The sequence below is a fragment of the Plectropomus leopardus genome, chromosome 4, assembly GCF_026936395.1.
Source record: "Plectropomus leopardus strain MGB_pleo_1.0 chromosome 4, ASM2693639v1, whole genome shotgun sequence".
Taxonomy (NCBI): domain Eukaryota; kingdom Metazoa; phylum Chordata; class Actinopteri; order Perciformes; family Serranidae; genus Plectropomus; species Plectropomus leopardus.
The window spans coordinates 24,850,234-24,867,957 of record NC_142179.1 but is presented as its reverse complement, the minus strand read 5'-3'; the positions used below and the strand labels follow the sequence as shown (position 1 = coordinate 24,867,957).

The 17,724-nt window shown below is 41.1% G+C and overlaps 1 protein-coding gene across 2 annotated transcripts in view; it reads left to right on the top strand.

The window, feature by feature from the left end:
- Positions 1-3,406: 3,406 nt before the first annotated feature.
- rtkna (rhotekin a) overlaps positions 3,407-17,724 on the top strand; it is a 69,774-nt gene continuing 55,456 nt past the window's right edge. Inside the window, exon 1 of one of the 2 annotated variants that reach the window (XM_042487980.2) lies at positions 3,407-3,960. In XM_042487980.2, the coding sequence (XP_042343914.2) occupies positions 3,850-3,960 (111 nt within the window). In that variant the 5' untranslated portion in view covers positions 3,407-3,849. The remainder of the gene's footprint in view (positions 3,961-17,724) is intronic. The other variant, XM_042487979.2, reaches the window with a different exon arrangement.

Below are 17,724 nucleotides of genomic sequence, written 5' to 3'. Positions count from 1 at the left end.
GTGTATGCGTGTGTGCGTGTCAGAGAGACAAACAGAAAAGGATTTTGTGGTACCATGTAACAGCATGATTGTCTGCTGTTTTTGATATCATGTGATCTTCCTCCAGCTGCTCTATAGCCATCGCTCTCTGAGTAAAGAGTGGCCCCTTTGTTTGTGTACAGACTGTGGTCTGCATTTTATAGCCTGCTGTGACTGTGCCAGTGTTGACTGCTGTATTTGATTCTCACTGTTGCAGTCACTTTTGTTTTTCGCCTGTTTGTGTGGGCAAGAGAGAGACAAGAGGAATGGTAACAGGAGAAAATGCAGTTTGTGGAGATTTACAAACAGAATATGCACTATAAACGCAGGGTGATAAACCAGACCTATCTTTTCCCCACAGATGGATTTAAAATCTGCCACGGCAAAGCCTGCACATAAGCCCCTTGCTTGCCTGACTCTGCAGCACACTGAGCTGCCCAAAGGGTTCGACAGAGCCCAGCGAGGAGTTAAAAGGGGGTCAGACCTAGCTTGGGAAAGCACTGCTCCCCTCTGTGACTGTCTACCCCCTACTGACCAAAGCGGCATGATGTGTGTAAACATAATCTGCATTTTACATAGTCCCTTCTAGGAAACAGACAGACATCCAAGTGTGATCACATTGCTGCATGAGTTACAGCGCCTTCAGCTATTTACTCAAGCTCCCAACATCAACAAACATCCTGTTTTTAAATAAGAGACTTGGAGGGGGGGATTAGAGAAACAGGGGCTCCACAAGCCCCTTTCCCCTTTTCCACAGAGGCCAAGCACCAAACACTTATTGCAGAACAGTCATCATTGTATGTTCGAGAATGGGGTGCAAACACCTTTAACCCGTTAACAGAGGAGAGCACTTGTGGCCTGTGCTAAATCACTGGATTTAAGTGTGTGCAAGACTTTATTTTACAGTGATGACAGTGCACCAAACTGTGGAGTAATGTGGTTGAAACAGTGTGGGAACTGCAACATTTTTTTGTCTGTTCCAAAGAACACAAACAAGTGTCTGTAAACAGACACTAAATATAGATTTTGTGATTGGCAGACAGACTAGAGACTGCTGTATCAAGGCTCTTTATAATTTAGACAAAAATGAACAAAACATGCTCACCATCGCAGCATGATAACACGATGCCAGGCAGTGGATTTTCAGAGTTAATTGCTTTCTCAGTGTTAAATAAACGAGTTGTTTTGTAAATAAAATCAAAGTGAACAGTGGTTGCCAATCATACAAACGCTGATGTAGACTTTTTGAATGACTTTTTAACTGTTCTGTGCCTCATCTGTCAACTCGGATTAATCTATATTTTAACACAATTTATCTTGATTGTTTCAGGTTATGCATGCAGGAGGTCGGGGTTGGGGTTACAGTGTCTGAATGTGCAAAAAAAAGATAAAGACGATAAAGAAAATAAGATAAGCAGAGCTATGCTGAAGACTTGATTTTTACCACAGAATAGTTCTTAGCAATATCATCACTACAGTGCTCACTGAAAAGGGTAAGAAATGAAAGTGTTTTGACATTGATGCACAAAATATTCATCACAACATTGTACCCTGCTTATTTGAAGGTATGAGCCTACTAATAAAGAATGAGCAGCCAAACTCACATCTGCCTTGAACTAAGGTTGAATGGATCATGACTCCAGTGCTCCTGAACTGGATGTGAGTCCCAGTATCTGGATAAAATGCACCCTCTTATGGGACTAAGTAGACTTGCGGTGTGAGTGAATAGATCTGAATGAACTGTGTATGTTTCTGTTCTGTCTTGATGTATTTAACTTATCTCATATTGGTAAAAGTCTAAAACATTCTCTTGTCACATTGGCTTGGGGGAAAGTATCAAGTATTTTTAGGTCAAATGCTCAAGTCAAAGGGAAGTCATGACTTGCTGTGAAAGTCAAATCAGGTTGCAAGTCTTAACATTTTGTCAAGCTGTGTTTAAAGTCATCAAATTTGTGACCCTAGTCTGAATCAAGTCCATGTCATGTGACTTGAGTCCACACCTCTGTCAGTCACTTTCTGTGTGGATGTGACCTTTGCCTCAGTGACACTGATCCTCGATGACCTCCTGACCTTTCAGAATTCCACTCACAGCTGGTCCAGTAAAGTCCTGGTGCCGCCACAGATTGTGATTCACATTCCTGCTGGATTTCATGCCCTGTCGAAGGAGCTCGTAAATTAAATGCTATACCATGGAGGCCTTACCCCCTGCTTTACAGACCCTAGGAAGGCTGCATTATTGGTATTAAGGAAATGGGGATTATGAGAGGTCAAAGAATGCATATAAGCATAACCTGAAACATATGTATATATATATTTAAAAAGCTCCTGGTTTTTAAAAGATCAAGGGAACTGGTTTATCTGGTATCCTCTTTATTCTTTATGATAGAAGCCATGTGCCATTAACATCATCAACACAGCTGGAGGCACTAGTGATCATAATTCAAAGGCAAATGACTCGGCCAAATGTCGCTTACACCCAAATGTATTTCTGTGAAGACCCCAAGCTTTCCATTGATATCAAACATGTACGGTTGAACTCCATAGAAAGTTTTTCATGTGATTGACTGGTACAGCTCACATGTGGCATCTGTATGACTACGTATGAAATAATTGATATGAAATTATATGAAATAATTCAGTATAACTATTACAGGGGAAAACCACCTAAATTAGAATTCCAGTATGTTATTTTCATGGCCTAGGAAGATTCAATCAATAATTGTGCACATGAGCTACTCTTGCTCAAAGCCAGAAACCAGAGAGGCCTCCTACTTATGATGTCATAGGGTATAAAGCCTGGAGCAAGACATCCATTGTCTGGTGCTGCTCCATAAACAGTGAATGGGAGCCTGATTTTGTGGACCCACAGAACGTTTTTCTTTTTTTAAATCTCAAAAGCTTTTTATATATATATATATTATATAGTAGGTCTAAAACAAAAATATCCCCATATACTCAGATCACTCCTCGGGTGCTGTCTGTGTGTGTTTCACCATTTATTTTTTCTGTTTATTTGATCATATTTCAGCTCCCGATTTTATCCTTGATGGCATCATAAATTTGAGTTTTGGCACTCTAGTTTTTTTATTCGGGCGAGATTTATTTATTTAATTTTTTTACCCTCTTATCCCATAGCAGTAACATACATGGAATTTAAAAACGGACGTAGTTTCCTTTTAAGATAAACTACATTAATGTAAAGGTTGCCTAATTTAAAATAATGCCTCCTAAATGTAGCGTAGGCTTTTTCCACTTTTAAAAGTCATATGCCAAGATTGAATAGGCCTAATTTATGCGACAAATGTTGGTCAGATAATCAGTGCCGTGTGCACGTGTGGTGTCACGCTTCACCCCTGCTGCTGAATGACTTGCATAAACAGGCCCACAGCAGGCAGGGCGACAGCGCGAGGAGATGTTCACACGGCTCTCACCGCCGGTAGGGGTCTCCGGACACAGGACAGGGCAAAGTTAGGTCCCAGCTCCGCCACACGGGGTGTCACCGTGTCACTGTTGCTCACACAAGGGGCAGTATTTGGAAAAGTGAAAAGTCAGCTGTGAAGGAGGACTCCGTGAATCAGTTTTTTTGCTTCCTGCGAGTAGAGTAGCTTCAGTCTCGGCTCCCACATCAGAAGAAACGTCGGTGTTTGATTCGGGGTTTGCCTTAATCTCTCGGGAGTTTTACCTCCCGGTGGGGCCGTTTTGTTGCCACCTGGATCTGCGCTCGGCTGTTTGGCAGTTTTCTCGAAGCGATTCCTCTGTTTGCTCTCACTTTAAGTTCAGCTAATAAGCTCCGCACAGGACTATCTGTGAAGTTGGCAGAAAGCAGGGACGATGTTTTGCCGAAATGAAAAAGCGAGAGCAACCGTTGCCCGCGGCTCTGCCCTTGAAATGGAGATACGGCGAGGGAAGTTCAGAAAGAGCGTTTTCCTGGACACATCACAGGTAGGCGCAGATTGTCCGCCAGTTATCACCTCCGTCTCAACACACACACACACACACACACACACTATGGGGGATTCTCTGTTTACAACTTTGACTGATTTCTCTCTCGCACTAACTTAGTTGGCACGCTTTTAATCTTGTTCTGAAGGCTTGTGAGTTTGTACCCAACTTTTGCTTTGTGCAATATTTTAATTAAACTGCACTGGAGAGCTGTGCTGCTGCTGCGTTCACCTCCTCAAATTAAAACTCTTAATTGCACCATTTCCAAACTACTTTGCATTTTGCTCTAAACAAAATAAATAAATAAATAAATAAACCTACAGAGACTTAAAACGTGTGTGGAAGTTAGTTGTGGGTTAGTGTAGTGACTTAAATGTGCTACATGTTGTGTGCCATCTCCCATGGTATTGTTTTAATATTCCTAAATTGCTTTCATATTATATAGTTTAGTTGTGATGCTGGCACGTTCAGGGGGTTATTGCATGTCATTTGTTTTTCATAATGGCTTTTTTGTTTTTCAAAAAGTGCATTTTGTTCATAAGAGATTTCTGCTTCCCTTGATACTCACTTTGATCAACTCTTCTTGCCTTCATTGAACATTTCATAACTCCTCTGTAAAGCACATTAGTGTATTTGTGTGTCTTTTAACTGCTGTAGTTTTGACTGCAGCATGTGGACAGTCACCCGCAAGGGAACAGTTAAAAAAAAAGCTGTAACCAAAAGTTGAGAACTGGGTCAGAGCTGTGTATCCCTCTCAGCTGTTTACCACTGGATTAGAACTGGTACTCTTCTTCACGCATGTTTTTTCCTCTTCCTCCCTGCAAAGCTCCCATGTCAACATCTGCTTCATATTAGCCAGCGTTTGTCGGCAGAGCAGACAGGCTCAGAAGCGACTTCCAATCCAACCTCTAATTATTTTCACTCACAGGCCACTTTAATACTGTTTTGATGGAAAGTCCTCCCTCTGTATATCTCCATTCTCTTCCCCTCTCTCTCTTACACACACGCACACACACAAACACACACTTGTCTGTGGAGCAATTTGCATATTTCTTTGGTTTCACTTGAGAGTGCCGGTATTTGGTTATTCAGTCAGAAACATCCAGTTTAAGGGGTGTTAAATTAAACTCACATTTCAGCTGCACACACTTTTGGAAGGTCCGAAGATTGTTTTGGGAATACTGGACAGAAAAAACCAGGATGTGTGTGTGTGAAAGAGAGTATCAGGGAGAGAGAAAGGGTGGTGGATTCAATTGTAAGAGGATATTTAAGGAATGTTAATGGTGCTCTATAGCAAATGGAAAAGATAGGGTATTGATTCTGTCTCTCTCCTTCCCTCTCTTGCTTTTTCACCCTGCCCATGTGTGTGTGTGTGTGTGTGTAAGCATACACATAGTCAGTTTATGTGTAGTAGTTGTTTATAATTCTTGTCACAGGAGAACACCACTAACCCCCCCTGAGAGTCAGGCGTGCTCACATTGATGTGCAGTCAGAATTAGCCTGATCTGGTGTCAGGGCAGCGTGAGTTCATATCTGACGCATAAGCTTGTAAAGGTCAATAATACACAACGCCTCCTGGAGGTGCAGTAGTGTTAATTTAGTAAAGTCTGTACAGCAGAGATACTCTGCTTAGAGCCCATGGGCCAAATCTGGCCCGCGATAGGGTGCCAGGAGGCCCACCGACAATTTTCTAATTCACAATGAAAACAAATTGATTCACACTGTGTGTTTTTGTACTTTAAATTAGGACTTGGTGATGTGGAGAAAATCAAATATCACAATATTTTTGACAAAAAATCTGTTGATATTGCAGCGATATTGTAGGATTGAATTTTGGTGCTTTCAAAAAATCTTCACACAATGAGATTTTTGATAAATAATCATCAGTAATGTTGGTATAATGACTAATTGGGTAAAAGCAAATGTTAGAAATAATCAGAATATTACATCACTTTTCTGTAATGCAGCCTTTAAAACCAGGAATAGACAACACTACCGGTATTATCATGACCTAAAACTAAGAGGTTTCACAACATTTTGCCAAAGGACTAAGGCTGAAAATGTATTATTTATTTCTACATATTTACTGAAACTTTGATTAATGTGTGTTGTCCTTATGAGTAAAGGAAATGAAAGAAGACGATATCTACTCTCATGATATTGATATATTGCCCAGCACTATTTATAATGTAGAAAAGGTCCGAGAGTGCATTAAAAGCATCAAAATACAGCTTGTTTATCAATTAAAAAGTATCCCAGACATCCTTGGGACATCCCTGGACCCCCTGACAGAGAACCTGTCTGAGCCCCGAATGTCATTAAATGGCAGAAACACCCCTGCGTACACCTGACCTGTGCGTGGCTGCTGACAGGATTTGCCTCTTGGCAAAGATGAGTGAGGACAGCAAATGTGGAAAGGCCGAAAACAGGCAATTCATTCATACAGCTAAATACTCTTAGTATTAGTTTATAAACTGGCCCCTGGCTTCTTATCATTTTGCAAAAGTGGCCCCGGGCCCAAAGCAAGTTGAATGTCCCTGCTGTACAGTATCTCAGGCATGAGTGAATGATCTCATGTGCTTTCCTGAGTTTGTTTTCAGATGGTGTGACTTGATGATTGTCCCCACAGGAGGCAAACAGTGTAAGCAATTTTCCTCAGAGGCATTGTGATAAGAGAGATGAGCAGCGGCACATGGTCTTTGTAGGCAGTGGAGGCAATCGTGACTTATCTTATATAATATTTGTATTTGTTTGGCCAGAGGGTTCGGGTAAGATGAGGACAGAGAACAAGTGGAAAGGGGATGACTGCTCTCTTTACATGTGTTTTAAGAAAAAAAATGAAATCAAAAGGGATTGAAAGACTGACCAGGTATAAGCCAAACAATCACATTAATTTTCACAGATATTCCACCCGTACCTCATATTACCTTCCCCTATTTAGTCTCTGTATTAGTTATTTATCTGGGTAAAGACTTCCCTTCTTTTCACAACAACAATCACTGCTTCCTTAACTGTGTAATCTGCTCTCCGCTGGTTCTCATACAAGATTAATTTGTGTCTCTGCCTTTGTTGCCAATGCTAATGATCCTCTTTCAGAGACTGAGCCTTTCCTCTGGCCCTGTGTGTTAGGGCTCTCTCAATGCCACTGTGGAACCAGTCTGTGGCATTTCAATGAAGCAGGCTACCTCAGTGTGAAAGCACCCCATTTTCACCATGCCAAGGGATATCACATTTGTGTGTGTGTCTGTGTGTTCATTGGTGCCAACATTTGAGCCTCTTATGTAAATGTGTGTATGTGTGAAGGTGGTTTGTCTGGAATTTCTGTCGGTCAATGGCATGTTATCAGAGAATGAAATGTGCAGTGCTCTAACAGCTGATAGAAAGTCTCCTATGGACTGAGTCTGGAGTGAGCAGTGCCAACTTTGTTTAGCAAACTCATTTGTATGTATGGGGTTGATGGAAATGTGCATTTAGTGGAGAAAAGATACTGGTTAGAACTCTTCCTGCATACCACAATTATCAAATCTAAACTTTTGCATTTGGCAATGTCACAGCAGAGAACTATGTGTATATGATTATGTGAAGAATGTAGCATTTAATATGTTTGTTGTTAAAGGAACAGTGTGTGGGTTTTAATGGTGTACAGCAGTGAGAACTGCAAACTGCAGTCAGCTTAAACTTCTCCCATGTGCCAGTTGTGAACTCCAGGTTATTATAGTTTCAGTTTTAATTGGTCAGGATGTTTTTAACCCCCCAAAAAAAAAAAGATCTGAAGATTTCAAACAGAAAAAACCCTCAGAATAAAACAGTTTCATGTCATAAATCTGTTTTTCTGAGTACACTCATTGTGGAGGGGCTGCTAGCTAGTCGATGCGAAAATGTGAATGGCTTTCTCTAGAGACAGTATTTCATTTGTGTAGAACTGCTGTTGTCTAGAAACATGGTGGTGCAACCTGGCTAACTCTGTGGACAAGGAGCCAATCCCTATGTCAACATAAATGGGTCATTCTAAGGTGACGAAAACACAGCAATTCTTATTATCAGCAACCTATACACTAAAGAAAACCTACTTATTATATTGCATGTAATATATGCCAATATATCCTCTTAAATCGCACACACTGAACCTTAAAGGGACTAAACTGGCAGTAAAATCATTTAAAAAGAAAAAGGAAAGGAAACACTCTCATAGTCACTGTGTGTGTGTGTGTGTGTGTGTGTGTGTGTGTGTGTGTGTGTGTGTGTGTATGTGTGTTTGTTAATATGCCTGGATGCTGGAGGCAAACAAAGCCAAGAGCGTTATTTTGTAACTAAATGACTGCTATTATTAATCTAGAGAGCCAGACTTCTTTGGGACTATGTGCCTAATTATGGCCATCAGTTATGTAAATAAAAGATTTAAATGTTTAAATTATTGCCAGGCATCCACTTTGACGTTTAGTCATATTTCATCCTCGGCTAGTTATTGTTTCCGTGTGAATATAATTCAAGTGTCTCTCTCCGCATTATCAAAAGAAGTCCTGACAGTCTGCCTCGCTGTGTTCCGACTCCATATCCACTGGAGTCTGGTGCTGAATCATTCTGCTCTGTGCGCATCACAAATTGACGGGGCAATATGGTCAGAGAGTGGAAGTAGAATGAGAAACCGAGCAAAAGATTGCATGCTCGTACAGCATATGTCCAGAAATCCATTCTGCAGCCGTCCTTTCGATCCTCTCCCTGCTGCTCTCAGTGGGAGCAGAGAAGACATCTGCTTTCTGCATCCCTCCTCTCTGATCCAAGAGGCCTCCAGTGTGTCTCCCAAATCTGCTCTGTCTTGGCCCTCATCGGCTCTGCTGTTTCAGCTGAAGCCACCCAGGCATGCATGCAGTGGGAGCCTGGGCTAGCGCGGTTATTATTATGGAGGTGGGGATGGAATGTCCTTTATTTCAATGCTCCGACTTATGTTTAACTCAAGGATGGTCCTCACTTGTGCACACCACTGTGGCTACCACCAGCTATGCAGGGCCAGGAAGTGGTTACATGCGTGTGCGAGGACACACCCATCCACCCACACTCTCTTCCAGTTTGCAGGAGTGTATGGCAAGGTCTGGGATTCTGCCCATTTGTGTTGAGTAAAAGCTTTAACAGCTTTGGGCTGTGGTTTGGTTGGTTTTGGTGCTCTGCCCTTCTCCACCCTGTAGATCCACATATTCTCACCAGTGAGTATCCAGACTCAACATACTAGTGGCTTTAGTGAAATTTTGAATACTATGGGTGTTCCCCTTTGCTCAGCATTCACCCACCCTGAGAAGAATGTGTTGGTCACACTAGTAGTGCGGTAACGCCTATCTTTAAATTTGAGTGCAATGATGCAGTGTTTTTTTTATGCAAAGTCATTCAAAGAAGAAGCTGTTATCAGAACTTATTCAGCTAGAGAAACGTTTCTCCATATTCTGATCTCTCTGGTATGGGGAATATTTTTGCCTTTATCAGTGAAAACCGATGCGTCCTGGTGTTATTTCTCCCAAGTCAGAGATATTTTCAAACTGATATGTTTTCTCCAGATGCTTGGATGTATGGTTTATAGTTCACAGAGGCAGGCTTTGCACTGTAGGCAGCTTCATGTTCAGCAGCCTCTCAGTGTGGCTTCTGCAAGTGTTTAATGTGGCCTGGCAGAAAACTGTGATGAACTAAGCCTGTTTATGCAAGCATATGTTTGCCTCCCCACATACACCGAGGGAGAGAGGTCATATAGATGTTGCCAGGACGACACTTTTGCCAGCAAGAGGAAGCACCTCAGACCCTGAACCCATTGAGAAAAAGAGCTGCTTTCAAGGAATGCCAAAACTTCCCCCGAGACTCCCTCTCAAGGCAGCTCTGTGTACCCAGAGAACAATGAGCCATCGCTGCACTGTAGCCCAAAACCAAGCCTTGTTCTAGGGCATGAAATGCAAGGCAAAGAAGGCTCAGAGGCCTGGAGGTTCTTAAGAGTGGATCCATTTCACCAGATTTCTTGAACAACTACAGTGTCAAAGATGCCAAGACTGGCCTGCAAAGAGTTTTGTGAGAGTTATGATATAAGATTTGTAGCCCAATCTTCCAAATTAGTGTGGGACTCCCCAGTAGTGTTTAAATCTGTATGAACACTAAAGTGTGCGTTTGCAGCTTCAGGGCTTTCTGACGGGTTGAACGCTGCAGGGGTGCAGGGGAGATGCCAGGGAAAAGTTCATCCCGTCCAAGACCCTTCCTCTCAAACAAAGCTCAACTGCTGGAGCTTTCTGCTCGGAGGCTTTCCTGGTATGCTGAGGGCTATTTTAACTAGCAAATGTTTAACTTTTTTTATTACACAGGCTTTGTGTGTTTATATCATTGTGGAGCACTGTTCCCACTCCTGCCTCTGAGTGCTAGCACAAATGAAAAATTGTTTAATCTAAGTTTCTTCAAGCCGTGGTTAAAATTCAGCCAATGTCCTGCTATTGTTCCCATGGTAATGACTGGACTGTTTGCCTAATAAGTTTGGTGAAAGAGAGAACAAAGCCTTATTGTTCAAACATTTAATAAAAGATTCAAACTTCTTTCACTATTGAATGAATTCGCATGTGCACGTTCTCTATCTTTTTATGCAACTCGGCAAGGTTGTGTTGTAGTTTATTATTTAACACAATAGGCCCATTGTTTTTAGGGAAATTTCATACATCAAATGTAATGCACATAATGTCCTTGCTGCAAGGCACTGATAATCTCTTTCAGTCTCTAATTTGTTCATTTTCACCATGAGCTGTCTGAACAACAGCTGACAATCCTCATATACTGCAGGTTTATTCACTTGTTGGGCTTTAAAAGCCTCAGCGGTCTCTGTTCTTTCCTTTGTCATATGACGCACACACACACACACACACACACACACACACAAACACAATATTAGTCTCACAGTGAGCGGATGTTCTCTTGTACTGGCCTTTCAAGGACAGCACTTTCCCTCACAGCCTTATCTTATCAAAGTCCCACTAACCGGACATGCTGGACAGACCATTTAATGCTTGACTTGGAGAGTGAAATTGGCATCAAGGAGGTAAAATCTGATGATAATTCGAATTGCATTTCAGGAAGTTTCGTCAGTTTTCCTTTTTTAGCAAATATGTTTTTGCTGTCTTTCTTATTTGCTGCTTTGTTACAGATATCATTCAGTTATTCTATTTCCAGGGGACTCATCTCAGAAAGACATCCTATCTTTACTTAAGTTTAGAGATTCTAAGATATGAAAAATCCTATATCCCAATTACAAAAACAATAGCAAAAATTATGGCTGTATCCTATTTCAGACCTACTATCTCATCTCAAAGTGTCCAGTGATTTAGGGGGATATATAGGCAGAGATAGAATATAATATATTGAGTATGTTTTCTTTGATTTATAATCACCTGAAAATAAGAATCGTCATGTTTTTGTCACCTTAGAATGAGCTGTTCATCTGCACATGGAGCAGGTCCTCATCCACAGAGTCCATGTTGCTCTACAGTAGCCCAGAATGGACAAACCAAACACTGGCTCTAGATGTGGCCATTCACATTTTTTGAGTCCTCCACCATAGTTAGCAGCCCCTCTGTGACGAGAATGTTGGAAAAACCCAATTTTTTAATGTTAACCTGCTTTAATTAATCACTTGATTTGTTTGTTCTCAAGAGCAACAGACCTTTGCAAATAAAACTGCTCCCAGTAAAACCCTACGAGCTACGACTGCTCTGAGGCAGTGATCGTGTTGGTGAACACATCCCTCCTTTTCGGGAAATTTTCTTCTCGGTTATTTGAATTATTGATTATTTAATTATTTTTGAATTATTTATTGGAATTTAAAGTGTCATACAGTTTCAGTAGGCTTTCAATCTTATTTCAGTGTTCATATTGTTCCCCTTCTTGATTGTCATGGCCATGTAGGACAGGGTGAACTCCATCCTAACTTAGGATTCCTAACTTGGGCAATTCCCAAATTAGGACTGTTCTGTAATAGTTAAATCCTATCCTAAGATGAGATAGGATTTTTTCCTATAAACACAGTAAGAAGGCAGGTCTCTGTATAATGTAGGATAAACTGAGATAAGAGAGGATTTTATACATAGGAAATTTCTGTAATGAGGCCTCAGGTCCTCGAGGCTGTGAATACAAAGTGGAGTGCCTCTGTGTGAGGGCCGTTCATGTTTTCAGGCGTAAGTGTTTCAGCCGTGGAATGTGGTCAGTGGCCGGCGTCTCGATGTGGCAGCTGGTGTCAGGGCGCAGTTTAACAGCTGAAGGTCTGCTGCTGATGCTGCAAGTGAACCCCACCCAACCACAGACACAGTACATCTAACTTGACTGAACTTGAACAAAGAGCTAATAGAGAGAGCAAAGATAGATAACGGACGTGTATGTACACACACACACACACACTCGTACAGGAAGTGAGTCACACATACTGTCAGTATCCAGTTCACAGACCACACATTTAAAATCCTCCTTAGCGTTCTGTGAATAAAAAAGCTGCTGTTTTGATCATTCATTAGTCATTCATGGTAACTGCATTTCGTCAGCCTCAGTTTCACACACACACATACACACACACACACACACACACACACACACACACACACACACACACACACACCCCTTCAGACAGTGACTAAGCAGCAGTGTCTCCTTGAGCAAGGTCTATTGCATATTATCAGACACAGACAAGCTTTGTTCACACACTGAGCGCTGTCCTGAGCGAGGCTGTCACTGGCAGTGACTCGGTTAACGGACAGATGGAGAGATAGATGGAGGTGGCGCAATCATTGGATACTCTCCCACTCTCCCAGATGGGAAACTTCCTCCATGCATCATCAAACCTGTCTCATTCAGTTACCACCTTGGTTAGTGAAGTGGATAATGCTTTCGAATGCGAGTAACCCAGAACTGTTACCATGCAAGTCCTTTCTTGTCTCCTCTTGCCGCCTCTTGTCTTTTAACTGCGCAACACTAGAGAAAAGAAATTGTGTTCAGCCCTTGTTGTAAACTGTGTTATCTAAAAAATATTCTCTTGGCCAAAGTTAAATAGGTATGTAATACAATAGATGAGGTTGTAATGATTTAATACCGTAAAAAGATGTGTTTCTTCCAGATTGAAGTTGACATTAAATAAACATACTACGGCTCTATACTGCCTCTGTGAGCTTTTACATCCTTCCATAGTTTCATTCTCCCCAATCTGTCAACCTTAATGCCGCACTTCCCCATGAGAGCCATATTATGTGGGCCACACCACTTTGTTGAGGCTCAGGTCCCCTGATACAGCAGGCAGGAAAATTGGTCTGGTAGGGCTAACCCACTTTCTTGATCCAGATTATGCCGAGGAAGTCCTCCTTTGTCTTTAACCTCTAGACAGCCATAGAAGATTACTGTTTGTTTTATGTCCCTTTATCTCTCAATCTTTTTTCACTGTTTGTCTTTGGATGCACACCCCGCCAGAGAGACCTTAGCCTAAACCCATCGGCGCTAACAGACTGTAAAACAGAACTTGACTGCCTCATGCCAAAGGTATCTTCTTCCTGCGAACATAAGACCCCCACTGTGTACTGCTCTGTTAAACATTGACAAAAAAGACACCCACACACACGGATTCTGATGTGTGGTTTCATTTACAGTCCAGGACACTAGTTGTCAGCCCCCTTTGACTTATCGCAGAGGGCTTAGAAACATGAGAGGCTTTGTCTCTACGTGTAAAAAGGCCATTCTGCGCTGGACACTTTAAAGGAATACTTCTAGTTGGCTTCTAGTAGGCTCGTTTTTTTATTTTTATTTTTCTGTAACTCTTACTGGAGTTACCAAAACAATTAAGTTTTTTTTACCCCCATTATAACATTGGTTAAAAAAAGAAATGCACAACATGGTAGGGTTGCAGCAATTTACCATAAAACCGCACATCATCTTAAAAAACGGTCACAGTGTTTCCCACAGAATCTCGGTCTATGTGTGCCGGTAGCTGATGAAGGTGGCAGGAGGACATGAGACTGGGGTCCCCTTTTTTTTTTATATCATTCTGTGCTGCCACTCTAAATTTGGATGTTTTTGCCAGTCTGTAAACACAGCGCAGGTTACTGCACATCTCCAAGTTCAACTATAATATACGTTTTCATTCCTTTAGAGTTCATTTAAATGGAAAATTATGACATTAATAGTGTAATGCTACCTATTGTGATACTCTAAAACTGTGATATTTTCCAAGAGGATTATCGCACTGTGAAAAATCTCATTCCTTTTCAGCCCTCATAATGCAGATATGTCTGAAATCACTTCCATCTTGTATGGACCTGTAATCCAAACAGGGCAAAGGTGAATTACAGCTGAAAACATTAGTAACACACAATCAGGTATCATTAACCCACAAAAAGGCAGTCAGAGAAAGCCAGTTTGCACTCTGTGTGAATCTTTTACAACACTGTATGCTCTAAGTTTAGCCTGTAACTTCACCAGGGACAAGTCATTAACCTTCAAATCCACATGGTCATTAAGGCTGAATAATATGGGGCATGTCTATGTCAGCCTACTTTGCTACATCTTTTCTGCTCTTCTCTCTGTTCTAGTCTCTCTCTTCTGGACAAAGAGGCTTTTTATCCCTTGATCACATACCTACCTGACTTTATTGTGAAATAGATGGAGTCAGGGCCTCTCTTTCATACAGAGGAATGCACTGTGAAAGGAATCAATACAGAGGAATGTTCAGAGGTCTGTGTGTGTGTGCGGTGGAAAGGTGTGTTGCGCATGTCTGCTCCTGTACTGACTTGGACTATTGTTTTCATTGTGAGCAATCTCACAGTGATGAGTTCAAGCTAAGTCACCTACACGCTCACTGTGAACTGTGTTCAATAACCAGCTGTAGGTGTTTACTTGATGGATGTGAGTATTGACTCTTAGTACGAAATGATGTAGTGCAGCACTGGGTCTAAATTCAGAGCCGCATCTTGGAGTAAAGAGGGAAAGGGCGAAAGGGCATAACCACCAATGATGTTGCTCTTTGTTTTGATGGTGCCGAGCAGGTGTTTGGCTTTATGAGAGCAGATGGGTCTATTATGCATGTCTGCCTTCCCTGCATGCTGCGTAGTGTACTAGTCCCTGCCAGCATGCCTGTGTTTTAATGTGTTTGTTTACTGGGCCCAGTGGCAGACGGTGTGGTGTCAGATCTTGTTGTATCGTTGTGTTGTTCCTGCTGTCTCAGCAATTACTTTTATCGTGTCTGTCACTGGTATTTCATTATTACCTGAAGAAAAAGAGAGAGAGATCAGCATGTTTAGATGTTCACACAGGTCGATTTGGATGCTTAAAGGAATACTTAACCCACAAAGTTGCCATTTGTGTATCAATTATTCACCTCGTATTACCTTGACTTTGTGAAGAAAACAGACCACATTTAACAACAGCAAAATTATATCAAAACATCCATTTAGATACTCTCAAACAACTCGAGCAGTATAATTTAAGTCTTATATATGCCGTCTTATTCTCAGTACTGCACAAACACATTTTCGCTTAAACCTTACTATTCAAGGGCATTTCTCACCTAAAAATCTGAAACCACGGTCCAAACCACGATTTGCACTATTGTTGCATTGTATACATTTGATCTGATTATATCTGATTGTAATTTTTGAGTGCACTAAAGAACTTAACATAACATTCCCATGTCACCTTCATGAGCTGCTCTCCCATCCTCTTATAAAATAATTCATAAGTGCCCATCGAGGTTTTTTTGAGTTTTCACAACTGACTTTTTGTTAAATCATCTGCTCCTCTCCCCATGTTCTGCCGCAGCTCATTTGCTTATGTTGCATTGTTCATGGACAAACGGAAACCGAAACTGTATCTATACTATCACTGGACAACTACTGCTAATTTCTCCTTTGCTCAGATCTGTGCTCTGAGTGCAGCAGCTATCACCGTCTCTGCTGCTTTGCCAGATACACACACACTATGCATTGAGGTGCTGCACTGCATTATCACATTACAATAGCCTGCCAGAACCAGCAATTAGTCAGCACGTCCGAACCATCTAAAAAATGTTTTCACACCAGAAACGAGTTAAACCATGGTTCAGTTTGATCCAGACCGAGACCACCTTCTTTTGTCAGCTCAGTGTTAAGCTTTTTGGTCTGGACCTTGGTCTAGAGGAGGTTTTACAACTGTAATTTTAGTTTGGATGAAACTGAAAACTCTAGAAGTCCATGACTAAGCAGTGTACATGTAAAAGGGTCCTGATACACTTCTGTATACAAGTAGTGCATCAGGACAAGTGTGTGTGTTTGAACTCTGCTCATTCATTCCATTTAACAGAGTTCAAACACACTTGTGCCTGTGCGTGCCACTCATCTGTGCCCGAGACTGTTTATGGTGAAGTATTTTAAGTAGTAAGGTTTGAAAATGCATGTGTTTGGGAAGTATCTAGCATATAACTGGAGTAACAAGATTTGGATTACACTGCACGACGTGAGACTTTTTAAAACGATATTTGATATAGTTTCGATGCTGTTGAATGTTTTCCCCTTTTAACTTAGTTCATTAGGAATTATTGCCATTTTTGGATTCTTCATTCACTATGGAGGCATGTGAGAAAAATAAAGTTTTCATAATGAACTCTATGTAACGTGGAGGAAGCAAATGATATACAAATGGCCATTTTGTGGGTGAAGTTTGCTTTAATCGCTCATCATGCTTCTGCATGATACTGTGGATGCCTTTATGCACATGCCACAAATATAAAGGGTCGACAAAATGAACTTCTATGAAAAAGGGCTTAAAGTAACAATCATGTCACCAAAAACGTTCACAATAGGTGGATCATGTTGAATGCCAGTCAGCACCATTTGTCAGCACTAAAAGAGGCCATAGTGGCAGTCAGCACTTTAAAATGTGATTGCAACATAAGACGAATCATCAGTTTTTAAATGAGGCGCATCAGTTGAAAAAGGCCGTAAAATATGTTTATTGTGTTTAAGTAGAGACAGTCTTAAAAAATTCCAACACGACAAACTGCATTGACAAGAGGGAATAGATAAAATGAAAAAGTCATTTTACAGTTATCAGATGCGATGCACCCTTTTGTAACAGTGTTTGCAGTTCCTGTATATCACAGCGACATACAACCTGACTTTTATTAGACATGATAAATCAAATAAATAATTGACAGATTAATTGACCGTGTAATCATAAGCCATGTAAATATGCAGTATGTAGAGCACATTATACACATTGCTGTGTACTGTATGTGTAAATGTAATCCTGGCTCCGCTCTCAAAAGGGGATTTCCCAAATTGTGACTAGCCAGCCAGATGAGCAAACCAACAGACTAAGTGATGTTTGCGGCAGATGATTTGGGTGATGTCATTTTAAACGTGCTCTTGAAAGGGAGACAGCTAAAATACCACCAATAATCATTTACATTTGCATTATTAGATGCAAATTAACTGATATATTTGATTTAAACCTGAACCATGAGCATTACTCCAAATCATGTGAGAGGGTACCTTAAAAAATGAGTGGGGTTAAAATAACTCAATTAATTTGAGCAAAATCAATGACCGGAATGACTCACTCATGTTGACCTTGTTCAGTCAATTGCCTCATTAGACTTTCTTCTGCCTCACACCAAGCTGACCAGAAATCAGTAACCTTTAAAGACGTTATGCTTGTCAGTTTGAGATATGGTCTCCCTGATGTCCTTTCTGCAGATGTTTACATTCTCATATTATTTCTGCAGATGTTTATATTTGTGGCGTC